This window comes from Aythya fuligula, chromosome 5 (assembly GCF_009819795.1).
Source record: "Aythya fuligula isolate bAytFul2 chromosome 5, bAytFul2.pri, whole genome shotgun sequence".
NCBI classification, from domain to species: Eukaryota; Metazoa; Chordata; class Aves; order Anseriformes; family Anatidae; genus Aythya; species Aythya fuligula.
In genome coordinates, this window is record NC_045563.1 from 55,411,837 (window position 1) to 55,434,332 (window position 22,496).

The 22,496-nt window shown below is 35.6% G+C and overlaps 1 protein-coding gene across 3 annotated transcripts in view; it reads left to right on the plus strand.

Annotated features, from left to right (window-relative positions):
- GAS2 (growth arrest specific 2) overlaps positions 1-22,496 on the plus strand; it is an 89,265-nt gene that overhangs the window by 33,908 nt on the left and 32,861 nt on the right. For all 3 annotated transcript variants that reach the window (XM_032188752.1, XM_032188751.1, XM_032188750.1), the window contains exons 4-7: positions 550-691; positions 10,754-10,817; positions 15,464-15,608; positions 19,609-19,716. In XM_032188752.1, the coding sequence (XP_032044643.1) occupies positions 550-691; positions 10,754-10,817; positions 15,464-15,608; positions 19,609-19,716 (459 nt within the window). The remainder of the gene's footprint in view (positions 1-549; positions 692-10,753; positions 10,818-15,463; positions 15,609-19,608; positions 19,717-22,496) is intronic.

Consider the following 22,496-nt stretch of genomic DNA (forward strand, 5'->3'; position numbering starts at 1 on the left):
AACTGCTAGGCTAGATTTCTGGGTTGCACACAGGGGGCTAGCATGGGGTTGGGAACAGTAGCATTTCTTACTTATTTGCAGTCTTCAGTCCTCAAGACCTACAATTTCACACTCACCAAGCTATAGGGAAATCTTAAAAACTCTTCTAACGTGGAGATTTGAAACTAGACCTGAAGTTGCCCTTAATTTTGGGAAAGTTATCAGTAGAAGATCTCTCTTTAGAAAGTATTGGTTTTCTTCTTTTTTAATTGAGTGAACTGGACCAAACATCAGATCTCAAAGCTGTAGTTGCTAATGATAGCTTTTTCTTTAAAAAAAAAAAAAAAAAAAAAAAAGGTTGTTAATACTAATTGTGATCTGAACTTCACATCACATGTCCAATTACTATGCTTCTGAAGAGTCTCTGTGGTTGACCACTTTGTGCCATTAAATTCTCAACAAAGAATGAAATGGACAAAGAAAAATGGTGGCATATTGATTTCAGAATATTTGGGTATTATATTAGGTGGCAGATATTAATTATCTAAATGGAGAACTTGTGTTTTTCAGACCTTACCAGTACGGAAGATTCCATGCAAAGCCAATGCTGCTTCAGGGTCTTTTTTTGCACGAGACAACACAGCAAATTTCTTATCCTGGTGCAGAGATGTAGGGGTGGATGATACCTGCTTGTTTGAATCAGAAGGTTTGGGTATGTATTTATTTAAATAATAATTTTTAACTATAAAGCACTATTTTTTTATTATTATTTTTTTTTTGCCTTGAGAAAATGGCTCTTCTAATCGATCCTGACTCTGAAACTGACCTCTGTCTGTGTAGATTCTGCCCCTTATCTGAAGCATAAACAAATGAAGTACACATAACTTGAAATTCATTTAAGTCAATTTTAAAAGGGGCTTGTATAAAACAAAAATCTTAAAATGATTTCTTGCATGCAAATGATTTTTCACGATACACACTTTTCTGTTCGTGGAATGTTGTTGCTTAGTTTGGCGAATAGGACAGTCCTGTTCTGTTCTGGGACAGTAGGATATGTGTGCATTCTCAGTTTTTGCTTCTGGTATTTAGCTCTTAGTGCAGATTCAGTGAGTTGTTCAGGATGCAAGAAAATATGATTTTATTCTTCGTGTCCTATACTGGATCTTTTTTCACCTGATTCACTTGGGCAGCTTTGGAAAAGAACTATCAGTGCTTCAGGGTGCTTTATCAAAAGAATTGGACCATTTAAAAAAACATTGTTATATCAGTATATATTCTTTATGTATTCTTTATGATTTTAACTCCTCTCTTCAAAGGGAAACTTAGGGCTTAGTTACCTCAATGTTTTGTTTCAGACACCTATCGCGAAATAGAGGGACAAATCTGTGCTTATTATCTGAACTCAGATAAAATTATAAAGCATTTGTGATGATAGACAACTCATTTTTTATGGAGGATAAATGAACACACTTTACTTTAACAAGAAGCTTTGTCTGGAGTTCTTACCTGTGTTGCAATTGATCTATTCCCCTTCTTTTACAGTCTTGGTCTTCTAGCACAACTATTTCTGAAACATTTTTTTTCATTTGTCCTTTTACCATGTGAGAGTTATTAAATGAAATGAAGTTGTTCGGCAGAGAAGAAACTAGTATCATTAAATTGACAAACAGTACTAAGATATATATTGTCTCTATTTTGTTAGATAAATCCTCAAGACGAATTTTTTCTTGCACACAGTAAATCGAGTATAAGATGAACAACAACCATATTTTCAAAGTTTTGAAATGAGGGAGAAGTTGAATATTTCCTAGAACAAAGAAAAGTGCAAAGTCAAGAAGAAAGGAAACACAGACCTCCAATAGCTTGAGATTAGCAGAGCCCCTCTGGTTAAGCCAATATCTAAACAAATATAGGTTTTCTTCTGCTATGGTAAACTCAACAGTTCAACATTGTTCCAATAACAGGTTAACTGTGTAGTTGAAAGTGTGTCTACAGTTTCCTCCTGTCTTGTTAAGAAATAAGATCTTATTTAGAGGTGAAATCAGCATAGCTTTGATAACATCATTCCTGTATAAATGAATTCTTACACATACTTTTAGACATATACAGTGCTTTGCTAGCCACAGTATAATATAGACTGCAAACATACCTGGAAATTTGGTGTTAAAGATGACTTCTGCTTTCAGAAAACCAAAGTGAACTGTGCTCAAATACATAAGCCAGACGTGGCTCTATTGGGTTTGTTTGATTACTGACTGACTTCACTCACTGATTGAAAATCAGGTTCTGTTCTCTGAGTGTTACTATGTATGCAAAGTATATGTTGAAAAGACTTATAGTGCTGTAAATAGGTTTAGAACTTGATAATAAGAACTTGACCTATTTTTCTAAAATTGACAGGGTAATGGTGACCATGCTGTTTCCAAACAAGATAAAAATAGAAGCTGCTATTGTTCCTCAGCTTGAGGTGCAATTAGGAAAAGTTTTGATTTTGCTTGAAGTTTTTCAGTACTACTACATTAGAAGTAATGATGATTCATAACAGTTATCAATTGAAAGGATTTATGTTTCTCTGTCACATAAATCACATTTTCCCTTGCACAGAAAATAAAAATTCAGCACAGGTAAGTAGCATAAAAGGTTCTATTCAAAGTGGTGAGGAATGTGTGAGATTGACGTGTAAGTGTTCACATTGCCTCATGAAAGTTTGCTATGTTCCTGAAAATAAATAACCCTGGTGAAATGGTGTTTACAAAGGTAACTAATTTTTGTTTTCTCCCTCCCCTCCATGGCTAATAAACTGTACTGAAACATAAAAGCTTGTGTAATAAAGGAAATATTTTCTGCCTATATTGAGGAACCTTACTGTTTTAATGTTCTTACTTGCCTTGATTTTTATTCTCCCTTTTTACTCTGCTCAGCCTGCCTTATGGTATGCAAATGCTTCTAGATGCACATAATGGTGTTTCCTTTATGTATCACAGGAAATATTCATGCAATCTTTGAAATCATGCAAGACTAGCCACACACACATGCATCCAACACTGCCATGTTTTTGGTACTTGAATGAAGGTTATACAAAGGTGTTCCTTCATATAGAGTTAGAACAGTGGGAAAGAGGCAGCATGGCAGATAGGTGTGGCCCACGCCTCTAAAGCTTGCAGGCAAGAGATGTTGATGGGAATCTTGAGTGTTCTTAGAGTTTAGGCTCTGCAATGTTTTAAAATTCTGGGGTGGATCCAGACAAGCAGGTGAGTAAACCTACCCGTGTCACTTTGTGTCTTTGTCCATTATTTGTGGACAAGTGCACAGATTTCCCTTCTGCCTGGGCACTACTAGCGCTGACTTTGGAAGCCAGTAGAAAATGGTGTCTTATTCAGATAAGAATAAATTTGCAGTAGTTTGGATTTTGTAGGTATACTCTGATTCAGTACATGGATATCTCTGGTACACAGTGGTGACTTACTCAATTACATGTTTCTGTATTTGCATTGAAGTTAGGATTTTGGTATTCAAAATCTGTGTGATAGGATTCTAATAATAATAAGTGGTAATAAATAGATCAATTCTGATAACCTGAATAAACCTGTCAAGAAAGGGAAATTTTGCATGCTCCCTGCATTCACTGATTAATTAACTGTTTTTAACAATTATTATTTTGTTGTTAGTGTATTTAAAGAAGGAATTATCTGTATTGGAAGGGCAAATGATTATCTGAAGTCAAACTTTGCATCTCACAATTTGATCAGATGATGATTGTCTTCAAATGGGGTTCTCAGTTACATCACAGGTCAAAATTTATCCTTTATCTAGTACTTGGAACATGATACACTCTTTGCAGTCTAAGAAATGTAATACTGTCTGTAACTCCTCTGTCTCCATGTGTCATGTATATTTTGTAAGTTCCCCTTTGTAGGTTTTTAGGGCAGCAGATCCACACAGCTATGATATTTGTTTATGGAAGCATTCTTGATGGAGATTCTTGTAATTATGGTGCTCAAGCCTGAAGAGTGTAATACTTGAAGAAATACTGTTGGCCAAATAGTAAGAATGGTAAGATTTTGTACGATTGCTTCAGTTAACTGAACTTAAAGATGAAGTTATGAACTCATCGTTGGTAATGTAGTGTTGTTGGATGATTATAGGATTTGGAACCAATGAATATTCTGCGTCTCTTCTGTGATAAAGAGTCTACCCAGCAAGAAAAGGGTTTGCCACTGAGTGTGCCAGCATGCTAATGTGTGTTGTTCATTTTGAGAGTTATTGGATATTGTTGTATTAATGTTTTGTGCTTGTATATTCTGTTACTGTGTGTGTGTGTGTGTACACAGTGTGTGACGTGGACTTGTTTTGATGCAATTTTTTGGTTAGAGTTTACTTAACAGGTTCCATAAACAAAAGCATGTAGTGCTTTAGTGGAAATAATAGACAGAAACACAAACACCTCTGACCTCTATTCTAATACTGCTTTCCAATTAAAAACAAAATAAAAAACAAAAGCACACAATACTGAAATGACTGCTTAAAAATATTTAATGTGTAGTGGCAAATGGTTTCCTTTTTATGATTGATTTACTCTAATTTAATTTTTCTATTGAAAAACGGAAGCATATTTTGACCATTCTTTGAGTGACATATTGCCATCTTACAGTAGCACATGGAATTTTATGTGTAGTTGCATCAGAAAAAGGCTACGTCCCATCTTTCACAGCATTTTACTAAACAACTCATTCTATTGTTGAATATGTTCTGTTTTGAGGACTATAGAAGCATCCAGGCAGTGTTATTAGCATTGGATTAGCATCATAATTCTAGTAAATTGTTACTGTTTAGATGTTATCTATATTAATTCTACATTAGTTCTGTGCTATTGATAGATCTATTGTGTGCAACTTTCATTGTTTTGAGACTTCTGTAACTGATAGAAGGATGGAAGGCTTCAGGCAGACCTCATTGTAGCCTTTCAGTACTTAAAGGAGGCTGATAAAAAAGATGAAGAGGAAATTTTTACTCGGGCAGGTAATGATAGGAGAAGGGGGGATGGTTTTAAACTAAAAGAGGAGAGATTTAGATGAGATGTTAAAAGGAAATTGTTCAGTCAGGGTGGTGAGACCCTGGAACAGGGAGAAGCTACGGATACGCTGTCCTTGGAGGTGTTCAAGGCCAGGTTGGATGAGGCCTTGGGCAACCTGATCTAGTGGGTAGCATGCACAGGTTTGGAACTAGATGATCTTTTAAGTCCCTCCCTGTGCAAGCCATTCTGTAGTTCTGCTATATAGTTCCATTGGGAGAACCCAACTCCTTAAGTAAGTACCTGTATGTCATAGCTTACTTCTTTTTGATGTACAAGAAAGGATATATTGGGATCAGTTGAACAGATGAGGTGTTGTCTAAGCAACATTAAAACACAAAACAAACTACTGTAGGATCTGAAGGAAAAAAAAAAGTGTTTAAGGAAGAAGTGGAAGACAATAGAAAGAAGGATGAACCTTCTCAAAAAATCTTCCCTAGGCTTGTGTGAATTATGATGGGAGTTGGAAGGGTATGATGACTAGTACTAAACCTCTATCTCTTTATGTCTAGTGAGCTAGGAAACGCTTTAGAAGAATAAATCACATACTTTTTTTTTTTTTTTGATTCATCTGTCTGAGATATAAAATATATAGCTATATATATGTGCGTACATATTATATATGAGAAAAAAAAAAAAAGAACACCACCCTGACTCTGTTAAAAATGGCTTTTAAAATGTTAGGAGCCAAGACCTGAAATTTAGCAGGCAGTTTTAAGAAGATTGTTCCTGTATCATGGATGTACATTCTGCAAATTTTAATTAAAAATAAGTAATCATACCTCATGTTTCTTATTCTGAACACCCTTAGTTTAAGTGTGCTCAGCAGCCATATGCTGTCCATGTGCAGGGTGCATGCTGTCATCTCACAGCCCCCGGGGGTGACCAGCACTTCAAAGCAGTGGCTGTTCCTCCTCTGCTCTCTGGCTTTTCCTGCTAGGGTCTAGCCACTGGGCAAGGGAGAGGTGGAAGATGTCGAAATATGATGAAAAGCAGGTAGGAAGGAAATGAAACATAAGGAAAGAGAAAAAGGAGTGAGTGAGTGAGTGAGTGAGTGAGTGAGTGAGTGGAAGAGGCAGAGAGCCTGTATAAAGAGACATGGGCAGCAAAAAGATGGGGGCAGTGTGGAGAAAGAAGATAGAACTAGAGAGTGGCAGGAATAGAGGTTTGTTAGGAGCTGAAAACAAAGTATTGTTGACAAAAAAAAAATGGCTGACAATAGCTGGAAAAGATGCAGGCAATGACAATAGATAAGAATTTTAAATAAATGAGATGAAAAGCAAAAGGCCTTGTAATTGTCAGGATATCTAAAATAAGGTGGACTTAATGCACTGTTGGTAAATCTTCACACTGCTTTCTTGTTGAGCAAACAACAGGAAGATTCTCTCGCAAGGCAGCCATTTCCCTTCTGCAGTAGATCTATGTAGCACGCGTGGCCTCTACATTTACATTCCTATTTACTTACAGTCATCTATGCAGAAGATTCACCTTCCTAATGTTTGTTAGGAGAGGACTGGCCAGGGATTCTCCATGAATACTGTTCTCTTCTGTATGTGACAGCTTGAAAAACTATAGGAAATGGCATACAAAAATTGTGTTAATGATGCAAAGTGAAGTACTTAAGCTATAATTAAGGCTGGCTTTACCACTTTAATTAATTTAATTTTAACTGTTTGATATATCTATCAACTCTTCATGTGGTCATGGTCTATCAAGAGCTGTGCTCTCTTCAGAATGGACCTTGCTCTGGCCATGTATTGGTAGTGATTGGTTCAGGAAGTGAAGGAAATCATTACTAGTAGGTCTTCTCCTCACATGCCTCACTTGATGCAAAAATCTGAAGATGTTGATTTTTGGAGAATAATATAAGATGTTGAAAGACCGTTTTTGGATGTTGCTACTGAATAGCATTTGACAAGTGACTATGGCAGTGGTATGAAACATACCAGACCTTGTAATGGGATCGCTGCGATGTGTTGGCTTTGCTTTCATAAAAAATGTAGTGCTAGAAAACATGAAAGTACCCTGCAGATAAGGGTGTGTGTCTCTTTAAATAACACTTAAATTAGTGTGCATTTTTATTTGTAATGCATGTACGTTAATTCTGTGTATCAGATGGAGATAATTACACTTGCTTCGCAGGAATGTTAGAGAGATCTCCACAGTTGTTTTTTCTTCAGTTCTTCACACCATACAGTAGCACTGGTGGGGAAATGAGTCATGCTGTAGACTTTGAATGATGTGCAGTGAATTATGTATGTGGCTATACATAGAATGCAGATGGCTTCAAAACATCATTTCAGCTTTCAGCACTTACCGTGTGTAACTGTGTATCAATTGCTTCAGTTCAAAAAAAAAAAAAAAAAAAAAAAGAAGCATAGCAAATGTATGTTTGCCATGCAAGATTTCTAGGATTGAGTAACTGGTCATATCAAAAGTAGATGTGGTGCCCATTTCCAATAAGTAAATACTAATGTAAATTCAAGTAATTCAGAAGATGGATGCCTTTCCCACAGGATATAACAGAATACCATAGGCACAGTTATTGCATTTCAACCTGTGCTTGTAACCAATCACCTCGGAATGAATTGCCTGCTGTCCACAAATGATATTGGCAATATATATGTCTGTACAAATATATGTTCAGAAAACTGTGTACATGTGAGGATACAGTTGTCCATGAACTGCAGTACAATTAGTGTAAGAACTTAAATATGAATTACGAGGAATCCTACACATTTTATTTTTAGTGCCATACTGATTCCAAATAATACAAAAAGTGAATTCCATGCTGTGTAGTGTCTTTGAAATAGTTTTTGCAATCCTATTCTATTAGATGTCTCAAACTGCTTTAAAAACATCAATGAATTTGCAACTTCCATATGTAAAACTAAAAAAGCAAGAGAAAGAAATAAGGTAGCTTTTTTTCACATAAAGCTGAGGAGGCAGCCTCTAGAAAGTGACTTTAAATATCAAGTTTTTTGTCACTGTGGAATAGCTCAAGATGTGAGTTACACTCGAGATGAGTACTCAGAAATTGAGACGCTTGGAAGTGCTTCTTGTTCCAAAAGGCAGTGGTCTTGTTTGCTTTTTCAAAGTTACTGAACATCTCAACCAAGATAGGTATAGAAATGCAGTCTTGTGTCTCTGTGGCATTCGCTAACTCCTGAACATTCACTAGTGAGGTGGTAGCCCATTATACAGCTGTATTTGGAAAATACCAAAAATTTTGTTTTGAGAATCTTTAATTATTTCCAGTGGGTATTGCAGTGTACAAAGAAACACTTGTTTGTCTCTCAAGTACTCAAATACATATGCTGGTATAGTCCTCAGGAATGCTAACATTGCCTTGTGAGAAGCAGTGTGTCACCCTGTTCTTATCGCGTGACCAGATGTTTGTTTTTATGCTTGGTTATTGCCTGCACAGCTTTTCATCCTCTAACAATGATTTCACTGTTTCACGTTGCTCAGTGTGAAATGCATGAAATGTGTCTAGACTATGTTGAGTCAAATTTGCTAAAGAACTTTGGGTTTTGTTTGGGTAGAAGAGCTTTAAGCATTGACATAAAAATACTTTACCTTTCTTATTCAAGTCTTTGTTGAGTAATATCTATGAATCCTTTTGGAAGTAATTTTACTTGAGGCTCTCTTTTCCTTCTCCCTTCCAAAAGTTATTCAGACGTGTATATGTGTGAATTGCAATTCAGAAACTCCCTTTGACTATTCCAAAAATGGTTTATTCCACTTGTAGTCTCAGAGATGTCTTATTTCTTTAAAATCAAGTTTTATTTTGGAGTAGTACTAACTGCTTTAGAATGAAAGCAGCAGAATATCTTTCGAGAGTCATGAATATAACACTTAAAAAATATTGATTGCTAGTGAAGGTTAAATATTTCATAAAATTACTTTGTTGTGGCAAGAAAGAACATTGAGAATAGCTGGATGTCCAAGTCTCCATCTTTTATATTCTTAATAACAGATGTCTGAAGGATAAAAATACTTTTCCTAGTATATTGCCATTTTAGTTTTCATGCTCTGCAGTTTTACTTCTGGAAACATATTTGGATGAGATTAGAGGGGAAGAATGCATACATCTTGAATTGCTACATATACGCTAGTAAAAGACTTAAGGGCGAGCATTCAACTCACGTAATTTACCACAGATTTATTCAAGTCAGTGGAGCGAGAAGTTGAAGTTGCAGAAATTGAAGATCAGCCCCAGTAGGCATTAGTTATTTAGAGGTGCTTAACTCTGAATTCCAAGTCCAGGTCTTATGCATACATTATAGGACAAAGCAACAACTTTGAGTTTTAGCTAGACATTGAAATATGTTTTTCAGGTGTATATGTGTGTGTATATATATTTAATTATTTTTTTTCCTCATGCATTTCAGTTAGGTGAGTCATTAGACAACCAAAACATTTATACTACAGATGTCTCAGCTTGAACTCATTGAAAACACATCAACTTCATTGCCTTTTTTTTTTTTTTCCTCATTGGTACAAATAGTCACACAATTATTTTTTTAGTGTCAGTTCAATCTGAAGTATAAGGTACATATCTTTCAGTTAGTATGGGAGTTTTTAAAACCTCAAGTTTATCCAAAATGTGAGGGTTATGCTGCAAGAGACAGTGACAATGGAGACATCTCTCTACTGGAGAGATGATGACGATGTACTCATAATTCTCATAGTTTATCTGTGGTTTTTTGTTGTTTTTTTTTTTTTTTTTTTTTTTTTTGTTGTTGTTGTTTGCTTTGTTTTTCTTCTCTTTTTTTTTTTTTTTTTTTTTGGTATTTCTTTGAGGATTTTGTGGGAGTTGATTCTACAAGAAGTCACAGGCTTTCCTTAAATCCTGATTTTGTTTTTTGCTTATGTATTTTACCAGACTTCTCTGCAAAACTCTACCTATCTGAGATAAAAAAAAAAAAAAAGAGAGAGAATCTTTTCAGATAATGGTGATATTTCTGAATTAGAAGTACAGAGATTCATAGTGTGTTACAGTTTCTTCTGAAGCTTAACAACTGCAGGTCATGAGGAATTCAGGCATAAAAACTTGCATATTTGCATGCGTGTATATATATATTACAGGAAGCAAGTGTTTGGTTTGGTTTTCTTGTGATGAGCTTAATTCCTAGATTACTCACATTTTTTATTTGTTTTAAGAAGAAAGGTATGAGAAATTCAGGACTAAACTTACAGTGAGGTATATTAATGAAGTCTTGTAGTTTTTCTGATTTAAATTGGTTAAGAAAAACAGTGATGTAAAGGATATGAATTATTTTAGTTTATAGGGTTAAAAATAAAAAAACAAAAACCAACAAACAAACTTAATTTAAATGTTACTCATTTATTTTTGATCCTCTTCTAGTCTGAGAGTTCTGCCAGAGCTCTTTATTATTTTTAGGATATTACAAACTGATTGTAGGTTACCAAATAATTTTCCAATGATTTAGAATTTTATTATCAAAAGAATTAAAGAATAACTAAATGGGAATTTCCTAAATCATCTGCACTCTGAGAAACAGTCCTTGATCCCATCCTTTTTGTTGCAGTAAGTAAAATTCTAGCTAGCTAAAGAAAAATGCAAGTTTCATCTGCGTTGAGAGTTATAGATGTTGATGATTTAGTTCTGTCCGTCACAAAGACGTTTAAAATAGCTTTTATTTATATATGTTTTCCATCTTCACTTTTCTTTTCCAGTTCTCCACAAGCAGCCAAGAGAAGTGTGCCTTTGTTTGCTGGAACTTGGAAGGATTGCAGCAAGGTAGGTGGAAATATTTAAAGAATGAAGAAATATTTACATTCTTGACAGCACTGACTATTGAGAGACTTACTAAATCAGCACATCCCAAGCTAACTTCTGTGCTCATCAGGTTCAAGAAGAACATGATGTCACCCAGGACACATATAATAAAATATCTATACCTTCACATCAGTAAGCTTTTCTCTCGGCTGTCCTTATATTAGGAGGGGAGACAGTTGAGAATGATTTCTAAATAAAACTTTGATCTGTTTCTTTTTCTAATAGTCACGTCTGTCTATAAACAATTGAGATTTCATTAGTTTTGCTGTTAATAAATCAGTCTTCAAATAACTTAAATCTGATCTAAACAACACTGATTCTTACCTCATTTATTTAAATAAACTTAGCTCTGATTCTCACCAACAGAATCAGGACAAGAATGGAATTAACAGCCTGTGTTCCACCTCTGTCAGATGCTCCTAATCAGACAGGACCCTCAGTACCCTTTAGTGTTATTTTTGCCTGCAAGTCACCAGTGACTTTTTCTAGACAATCAAAATGATGGTAATTAAATGCAATTTTTCTGTTTTTGCAGATGCAGAAATAACCAGAGCAGTGCATAATATTTTCAACAAAATATCTGAACAGCAGTAGTGCTGCCCAGTCATACATGTAAATGGCAATTATACAAAGCCCTCTCTATTGCAGTGGATTGCCTTATTTAAATAGTTTCATTAATTTCAGTAAAATGCCTTGTGTTTACAATCAGTATGAAGGAGGCCTGCACTTATTCTTAGTAAAACAACTAGTATTTTCATGGCAAAATTTTATTGTAGGCATTCATATTTTATGAATGCAACTCATTTGGGAAGCTGCTTAATTCAACTTGTCTCTTGGTCAAGTTTCAGAAAAGCCTTTGTTGCCAGTGGAAGTTGGCATAGCAATGGTGGTAAGAAAAAGAACTGATTTCTACATGGCAGGAATTATTATACATCATTATTATGTTTTACAGATTATGTTACTGTATTCATTTTTTATTTATGGCTTAGAGGTCAAATAACATATGTCTATATACTTGTTTCTGCTCTAATATCTCTTACTTGAAAGCAAGCAAAAATATTTATAATCTCTTAAGTTTATGAGGGGCACAAAAACCGTTCAAGGGGAATATAATTGATGGTTCATAGGCTGATATAATGGAGAAGTACTTATTTGGCATCAATTTTGATTGATCTTTTGTAAACTAAAACTATTATTGAAAAAGAATATGGACAGTTCCCTCCACTAAGCATAGGAAAGAAAATTTGCTGTTTTAAATGGGAATGAGGCCGGTTGTATGCTCACTTTGTAAAGCAAACTAGGTCTGTTAACAGCCTTTTGGGGTCTGCTTTCCAGAAGACTTGTCACAGAGATTTTTTGAAAAGGTGCCTCTACATGTATGTGCTTCTACAGAATGAGAAGAATAGAGACACTGAATAACTTCTTACTTTCCTCTTCTTTCTCTGTTCTAAAAGCAGAAAGATATGTTCAAAGCAGCCTATTCATCACAAGGATCCAGCTTCAAGAATGCTAATGTCCAGCTAGATTACTGTTAGTCTTCAGGGTCTTCTTGGGTTTGATCCATAAATGAAAGAGAATGGGGATTATTCCAGGCAGAGACAGAACTGAGTTTTGTTCTGCTCAGCTTGAAGTCATTCAACAGATTCTCTGTGGACAAGGGTAGATGGTTTCTAATTTACCTATGCTTTAATAGCATTTTAACTACTTTAACAACACATCTCTCACTGTGTCCTTTTAACCAAATTAGAGAGAGATGAACTGGATGGATAGACTACACAGAGAGTGGAAAACTGTAGTGACTGCTTAGCTCAGAGTGTCAGCCCCACTGGTTACTCATGGCATTTATTAGGGATTTATACTGGTGACAAAATTGCTTGAACGTTTTTATTAATGGTCTAGATGGTGTGATGGAAGGCAGCCTTAGCACATTAATAGATGAACAGGATATTTTGGGAACAAGTCCACACACTGGAGAGCAAAGTTGTCCAGAGGGACCTTGACATGTTGAAAGAATAGAAAAATTCTGGAGTTGGAAAAGAAAAAAAAAGAAAAGAAAACAAAAACAAAGAAGTGCAAAAGCATGCACCAGGAGCAGAATACTTGTGTACGGGTTAGGGACAGACCATCTCAGCAGCAGCATTGCAAGAGACGGCCTGAGAGTCTGCCAAGAAGTGGTCTGGAGTCATCAGGATACCCTTGTGGCAATGAAGATGACAAATGTGTGTAGGGCTGCATTAGTAAGAGCAAAACAAGCAGCTCGAGCGAAGTGCTTGTTAGTTGGAACATGTTCTGTGTGAGGAAAGGCTGATGGACATGGATTTCTTCAGACTATAGAAGACAACTTGGTGGATGCAGTTGGCATCTTGCTCTACCCAATGGGGGTTGGATGGAGGTGCCTAGCAAAGCCAACTCCTTCAGTTCAGTCCTCCTCTGAAAGCATGAGAGGCAGCAAGAGAAATTCTGATGGGAGATGCAGAAAAAAAGAATGAAGTTCTTATGTAACTGTTAAACTCTGGGGGCAAGACAACCCCCACAGATCTCTTGAAATTACTGTTGAGCAATTTTAACACTTCTGGTATTGTATTCAATTTTTCCTTGGTAAAAATGGGAAGTGGTGCTCTAAGAAGTCTGTTGGAGATCATGTTACAGTCCAACGCTGCTTCATTTGTCGTTATGAGAAAGCAGGCTAGAAAAGAGCAGGAAAGGAAATTCTCAGCATACCTTCCAGAACAGAATTTGCACCTCTGCTGCATGACAGAGCCCTCTCAGAAAAGATGTGGTTCTACCATTTCAGCTTCCCAGCAGTTTGATCCATTCAGTATCAATCCAGGTTGATTCCACGTGTGGAAAAAAATGTGTGTATGTTTGGGCTTTTTGTTTGTTTGCTTTTCAACTCAGCACCAGAAGAATTTAGAACATAACAAACACGTGGAACTTTAAAAGTCTGTTACAATGATAAAAAAAAGAAAATGGAGATTATGGAAAGCAGCAGAAGTTAAGAAGCAACATTGCTTAGAAGAGTGGAAGAGTTTTATTTGATGAGTAAGGCTGCATGCAGGTGTAGGCTTAGGGCCCAGCGGGAATTTAATGATTTACAGCCTGTCGGCATCTGCAGACAGACAGGAAGTAAATGGATTGTATATAAGTGCTAGCTTCAATGTTGGCTGACTTTTCATTAGGCCGACTGCACCAGTTATAAGCCAATACAAGCACAGATTTGGTTCTTAGATTTCTTTCTATTAATTTACTAGGCAGTAGTGTGACTAAATTAAAATTTATTTAAAAAAAAAAAAAAAAAAGAGACAGTATATGCATTTATGCCCTTTCTCTGTATGCATTTAACATTATTTTCGAGTATTTAGATTAAATGTTAATAATGTGTTTGTTTCCACTCAATATTTCAGTGTCCAGATCTTTACCTAGATAAGTCAGCATAGTTCTGCATCTGGTCTATGGACTTTTCTACTACAGAAGAAAATATGGTTTCATTTATGCAAGCCGTTTGCTTGCTATGAGAAATCTACATGGCATGATAACTTTATCAAGTCGAAGCCCTTCTCTGAAAAAGGAAATCTTTTTTTTTTTTTTTTCCTTGTTTTTCTTGTTGTTCATCAATGTTGGCACAGAAAAACGCAGAGGGGAATTATCAGTGATTAGGAAAATAGGATGGGCCTTTGGACTCCTGACATATGTCCAAGTTCTGTTGCTTGCTGTGAGATACTGACTTAATCATTTGCCATAAAGCTTTCAAAAGCAGGCATTGTTTTAAAGAGCTTTGCTCTCCAAGTGCTGTGCTTCAGATGCTCCATGCCAAAGCTTCTTGTATTTGTTTTGGTTGGAGCTGCAAGTATTTTGCCACTGTAAGCAGAGGTCTGAAGATTGGCTGTGAAAAATAGGTTATAAGGAAAACACTAGCTGATTCTGAAAAATACTTGCTGTGTGTCCATTTATTGGCCTGTAAATTTGGTACAATATTAGAGACCAGGTACAATATTAGAGGCTTTAATTCCTTTTCAGCTGGAGTTCTATGAAAAATGCTAACAGAAAATCAAAGATGTCAAGTAATTTGAAGGAAACAACAACCACAACAAAAACAAAAAAGACACCTCCTCCCTCCCCCCCCAACCCACACATACAAGCAACAGGGACAAAAACTGCTAGTGTGCTGAACTTCAATCAGTCCTCCACAGCAGAGCGATTTTTAAGGCCTACTGTTATTCATAAATTACTCAATCACCACCATACGTTATCAGACAGAGAAGCTGAAGAACTACACTGGCTGTAAATTTAATTAACTGAAAGATATCATTTAATTTCATTCCTGGTGTTGATTTGGAGTGATGGCATCAATGACAGATATGTTTTGTACTTGTTTATAAACAATATATATCATATATATATATAATATATATATTATATTATATATATATATTATATATATATAATATATTTTGTACTTGTTTATAAACAAGTACAAAAAATAGGTTGCATGTGGCAACCTATTATTGCACGGTAGTGTGATATAAGAAGTATAAATACTTTCCACCATTTTTTTGTAAAACATTAAATACAGAAGGACAAGTAATTTGTTTGTGTGTTTCTAAAAGGTTTGGGGTGGAGCCTCCTGGATTAATAAAGTTGGAAAAAGAGATTGAACAAGAGGAAACGCTTTCAGCCCCCCTCCCGTCTCCTTCGCCCTCACCAACAAAGTCTCCAGGGAAAAAGAGCACAGGGAAGCTGTTGGATGATGCTGTAAGTTCTGGGGAAAAGCTTCCCATCTGGTCCACTCTTGTATGCACTTAACTTGCAAAACACACAGAAGCTTCATTTTTACATCTCACTGTATTTTAGAGATTTGCAGACTGATAGAGTTAATTTATTTTTGACCGCAATTATTTCTGCCAGAAGTTTGGAAAAAAATTAGCATTGTGTAGGAGATATGCAGTTTAGCCTAGCTTAGTGTTTAAGGCCAAGTTCCCTTCTTATTACTCTGTGTTTTTCTGTTCACTTCTTATTCATCAACTCCCACTTGATGTTTTGTCTGAGAAAGGACTGAGTCAGGACTATGAGATTTGGCCCATACTGACTTGTACAGACAGTTAAGAAACGCTTTGAAGTTATCTCAGCTTAATTTTTATTCTGCTGTTGTGCATGTTTCTCACGTGGTGGTGGTGGTGGTGGGGGGAAGATTTTTTCTTCATTGTTAGAAAGCATCTTGCTTTGAATTTTATTAAACTCTTCGCATTATACTGTAGTGTTCATATCTCTGTTGCAATCCCTAGAGGGGTTCATTTGAAACTACTGGAATCAGATGAAAAGGACACACTCTGAGACCAGGAAGAGGTTAAACTTGAAAAGTACAAATATATTCTATAGAAAGAAGCTGTTACTATAGTAACTGTTATATTACAAGGTAGATGTGCCACCTGGGAGTTACAAAGCACTTCTTGAAAAATCCATGTGCCACTTTTTTGTTAGAAAAAGCAGATGGAATATAATGTTTGTTCATTTTATTGAAATACTTTATACTATTTAATGAAAATAATTAAATTTAACTTTTTTTTTTTTACCTTTTTTTTGTTTGTTTTATTATTTCTTCCACAACTTTACAAAAGCACTCACTTATATTTCAATAGAATTGAGGAAGAACAATTATGCGTAGGAGTGTGGTGACTGCATATCTTGTAGGAACACGAGAGAGTATGAAGGTTGTCTCCAACCACCTCCTTTAATTTAGAAACCAGTAGGGATAGAAACATAATGGAATTCATCCAGCTAGATTCTTGACCCTTACTGCCCCAGACACTCACACCATAAAATAGCAGCAGTGCTCGTAGAGTCCAGACACAAAATAAAATAGGATATAATTCTTCCCTCTGCTTCCTTATTTGATTTCCAAATTCCACTCAATAATACTGCTGTATCCTTTGGGATCGTAAGGTAATGGAAGCCTCAATAGGAGGATCAGCAGAGAAGGTCTCATTATCTGCTGTTTTACAATGGTATAAATCTGTTGGCTTTCATTCTTCACAGCTCTAATATGTCTCTATTTTGCTTACACAGCTCAAAACAATCTTGAACCTGTTAGGTCCAACTATGCTGTATTTTTGCTTGCATAGATTATCCCTGGTAGACGTAGTAATTAAGGCATATTCCACCTTACCCATTTTCAGATGGAAATTTCAAGACCATCTTCAGAGGTGATAACTGTGATAGGATATTGTGTTAGGAATCCCTGATTATCAAGCAGCATTCAGAGGGCCGTTGTCAAAAGGATGGGGATGGTGTTTAGAGGACTACCTACATTTCAAGAGATATAGGAATGCACCTTTTGCACGCTCAGAAACCTACCCTGGATTTCAGTCACCAACTCCTCGCTTCACTGACATTATTCCTATTGCAGCCGACTATCTAAATAATTTGATTCTCTAGAAAATGGAGGCTAACACTTAGCATTTGTTCACAAGAGTCACTTAAATAACTAGTCTTAAAATAATGCAGTGATTGTACATTGAAACTGAGGACAAAACATCTAATAGTTAAGAACACTTTCTGTGTCAAATACACAGAATCCCTTTCCTAAGTGTAATTTTTAAATGCAATATTTTTCACAAAAACATAATGCCCTATTTTTAAAGGCAAACAAATATTACTAATAAAAAAGTACTTAGTAAAACTATTCCACGAGGTAATGTAGTTATTCAGATAACTACACTGAAGAACTTCAGACATAATTAGATGGCCTTCATGTTGCTCATGAAGGCTGGTTTCAAAAGCATTTTTGTTCACCGGTCCAGTATAGAAAGAATAATTTTGGTTAATGTTTAATTTCTTTCCAGTGTGTTTAACAATCTATGACTTTCTCTTAAGAGCGTATTTGAAAAACTTTGGTTTTGCTTCACAAGTATTTTTTTAATTTATTCAAGGTAACCAAAATACCTCTTGTATTTCCATAGCTTTACTAGTTTTTGTTTTTTTGTTTGTCTTCTAAGTTCAAAATGTTCATGTCTTAGCTGTTCTGAGCAGATTATTTCCCAGTCTTCAGACTGCTTTTACAAGGCCTTGATAGACAATCTGAATTTCAAAAGGACTTTGTAATGTTATTTGAAGTGGAGAAAACCTCCAGGAAGTTCCTCCAGCATTTTGCATTGTTTGACACCCACATACTAGGTCAGCTTCCATCAAAGAAAACTGCAGTGTATGAAAATGATGTTCCTGTGTACAATTGGAATGCCAAATAAATTTCTCAACCACATCTCTTTTAGCAATTGATGGCTGTTCTACTTTCAGATCACTGAAGAGTACAAAATAAACTTTCACTAAATATTAATGTCTCTGGTAGCATATGCAGGGCCGCATTTTCACAAGAGGCTGAAGTCAAGCAGATGTAGCTGACAAAAAGCAGGAAGGTTGTTTTAATCTGTCTTTTCTCAGCTCTTCTTGCTGGGGCTATGTAGTCATGTTTGGCATTGATAAAGTAGAGCAGCCTTGAGGCCCCTTTAAATTACCCTTGATTGCAATAATGCCCTAACTTGGTGATCATCAAAGAGTAGTTAGCAATACTGAGGAGCATCTTGGCATGACTATGTCAGAATATTCTCTGCTCACCTTTAATTAAAGTACAAGTGTACTATTTGAAAGTGCAAAATGGAAGTATTGGATAACTTTTATCCAGAAGCCAAAATGCTTCTGTATTTATTGTATTTATTTAGAAGGCAAAATACATTATTATGACACCTTCATCTGTCAGCTGTACTGGTTCTTTGACAGTTGAGCTGATTCACCATAAAATATTGAGTATGCATCTACAAAATTTTGATGCTAAACTCAAATTGTCAAAGTGTTTGTAGACTTCAATTATACAGTACAAATTTTATGTTGAACTATGACACTTGTCTCTATTTTTACCCTTTCACAGCTGTAAAATCCTTCTTTACATTGGAAGCACCACAGTCTGGGATTATGGAAATAATTTAAAAAATCAGCATTCAAGATCTGCTTTAATATATAAGCCTTATAAGGAACCAGGCGTGCATGTGTATATATAATGTTAACATTTTATTTAATTGATTTCACATAGCTTGTATTTCAAGGCTAACGTGCAACTGATTCCTGATTCTTGAGTCTGGCTAAATTTGGTGCAGCTCCTGAAGGACATACGTGCACAATCTAAATGTGCACATGAATCTATGCAGTGCTTTCTATAGCCATCCTAAGGCTGAGTGTATTTAGAAGTGACCCTAGATCTTTTTGGTCAGTCAGTGATCTGAAAAGACAGGGAAGCATTCACAGATATTTTTCCTCAGTTTCCTAAGAAGTAAGCAACCTTTTTTAGGTTCTGAATATTTTAAACAATATTACAGTGGCATTCACATCAGTACAAGAAGGGCCTAATGCTGAATTCTCATTCAGGATTTTTTCATTCATAATTCACGTGAAATTCTCAATAACTTCGATAGAATTTAGATCTGAGTGAAGGGTTTACAATGTTCCCTTTAAAGAAGTGGTAGGTGAAATAGTATTTCTCAAAAACAAATAAATAAAATCAAGATGAAAGTATTTAAAAAAAAAAAAAAAAGTGAAAAGGAAATGAAGAAAAATGAGGAAAATACCAGCAATGAAGACTTAGATTAATGGTATCATGTAAATGTCCTCTTGAATGTTTTGCCACAGATACTATTTTAAACAGATTTTGTTAATAACTTCCTTCCTTTTTTTTTTTTTTTCTTTTTTTTTCTTTTTTTTTTATCAGGTTAAACACATTTCTGAAGATCCACCTTGTAAATGCCCTAATAAATTCTGTGTGGAGCGCCTTTCACAAGGAAGATACAGAGTTGGAGAAAAGATCCTCTTTATTAGGGTAAAAGTTTTATTTTATTTTATAGCAAGTTGCTAGTGTCTTCTACCTTCCCCTTTGGAAACATTTTCTTTTTAACCAGCATCAACTCAGTTTTATGATGCTGAATAAAGAAATACAGTGGGTTAACTGACTTACGGAATTATTAGCATTTGGTAGGTCCTTCTAATTCTAGGTCATTGAATTTGCTCCGTCTTTGATCAATGGCAATCAGAAGTCTTTACAGAGAAGATGATTTCCTCACAGTTCTGTCTGAAAGAAAATCTACTTCATCATCACAGCCTTTCCCCCACTTTGTATTGGCTGATAGTATTTGACAGGTCCGGAAAAGGATCAAAGACTTCATGATCCTTGAATTAACAAGTCACAGCTAAGACATATCCCTAAAGTAGGGGAGCAAAACATTAATGTCTGTATTACTACATGTGATGAGCAGGTATTTCTAAACCCAGTGTTGTATTTCAGACTTCATATGTAGTATATTAACTCCAATACCAGAAAGTAATTGTAAATGTAAATATTTCCTAGCATTAATGTTTAGCTGAATTTAGCACAAATATGGTAGCCAAAGTTAATTTTGATCGCCTTAATCTTCTGGATGCATGCTCATGCTAATAATGTGAAAATACTCATCATACGATTTTGTGATAGTGAGGAAAGAATCCGGTTCATATTATGCTTCTTTCCATTTTTCTGTTCACACGTGCTGTCCTTGGTAAAGACTGGTTCGAATGACACCTCTTGCTGTCGAAGAACTGTTATCCCTGTTTTGTTAAAGACGTGAAACTATGGCCTGATAAAACTGAGGATTTAGTACTTCTAAGAACGAAAGTCAGGAGGACTCCTTCCCATCTATAGAAGTCAAATTCCCGATTCAACAAAACAGAGTGCTTTCTATGTCATAAACGTATGCTTAATTTACACTGAAGTCAAATTTAGATAAGGGTTTAGGTTGTCCCATGTGTATAAAGTTGAGAACATGTTTAAGTACTTTGCTGAAAACGGAAACTCCCATTTAATTCAGTAATAGCTAAGAGTGAAGAAGAAATACAGGATTTGTAACAGATAGTTTGAGATTTAACATGCTAGCATAAAGGATTAATAGCTTTTCTGTTTCATAGCCAATGAGACTTTTTAATTCTGTGATATTTTAGGGTACTAACTTTACATGACTTTGAAGAAGGTAGTTTCATTAACAAACTAATCTGTAATCTGGAAGAGTTTAACCCCTCTGTTTTCTCCCTTTCAATTTTCATTTCAAATAACAATATCAAAGTATTTTAAATCTTCTAGATTTGATAAACTCATTTTTTTTCTGCCAGAATGGTGAACGTCAAATTCCCTTTCACTGGCTTCTTCATTGTGTAATCTAGTCCAAGTCAGATTTTGTTCCAAGTTTGCAAACAAAACACCCTTTTCATATCACGCTACCACATTCCAAAGTAGAATTGTGCCAAAAAATAACAGTAATATAGATTAGACATTAAAATACAGTATTAAAGATCATTCCTGCAACATTGATATCAATGGAAACTTGCCAGGAAGTTCAGTGGGAACAAGCTTATATTCATAGATTTTGGAAGTCATTTGTCCTGGGTTTTGGTTAGTTTGGATCTCGTTTTGGAACGCTCCACTGGATCACAGTAAGTTTTGATTCTTCATTCTACGTATTTTTATTGTGTACATGAGTAGATTTATTAGTATCTCTTTGGAATCCTTTGGACATTTCCTTATGAGAAAATATGTTAGAGATGCATAGCTGACTTCTAATTTTGTTGATATTTGGCACCTTGTTCTGGTGCTGCTGAGATAGTTCCTCCTACATTCTGTGTTCTGTATAGAGTGTAACACAACCAGATAGACGCCACTTGTTTATAATCCAGTGTGTATAATCAGTTGAACTGAGACAGTTTTTCTTAACTTCTGTAGATCGTTCTGTACCAACTGATGAACACGATCACTTCTGAGTGGTGTATATGGTCAGCTTCAGGCAGAACTGCAGTGTTCTTTATAACCAATATGATTTTGATGGAGCAGGTTTCTATAGAGGCTTATTCTAGTGCTGGATCATTCAGAGTTTCTGTGATCTGACAGTGCTGGAGAGCCAAGAGAAAAGTCAAGCGCTCTTTCTTTCATGGAGACTTTCAACCTGTGGTTTTTGTTCCAGGCCTTTGTTGTATGTAAGTACCTTTTTCTAGCACCGTTGATCACCAAGCACATTTTAAGCAACTGCCACATCTGCAGCCACAGCAAGTTCATGGTTTCCTTGGTTTTAGCAGCTGAAATCCAAATGCAATTGAGTAATATGCTTTACTGGTATGAAGACTTGAGTCTCACTGTTGTAGTTACCTTGACCATCTTATTGCAGGTGCTTAAAATTACAGAAAGAATTTCTTAAATGACTATCTGCCCAACCTTGTCCTAAATCATGCTTTTCATCAATTGTTTCAAGTACTAGTGTAAAATGTGCTCAAGTTGTAATTGTTCTCAAAAATAAGATGCTAAGTATCTGTATTGCTGAAGTCCATTTTCCCTTTTATGGGACACTTCTGTGCCTAGTAACTACGTTCTTGTATTTATTGCTGTTGGTGCCCATATCTCTTTGGAAATGGCATCTAAGCTTCACAATCAATTATTTGTCTGTTCAATCTTTGATCCTACCATTATGCCACGAAGTGCTTTGGGGTACAAGTCTTAATCTTACCAAGTAGTATTGAGTTAATAAGCCTGTTTGTAAAAATAAAGAATAACAAGACATGAAAACTTCAGTTGCACAAAAGCAT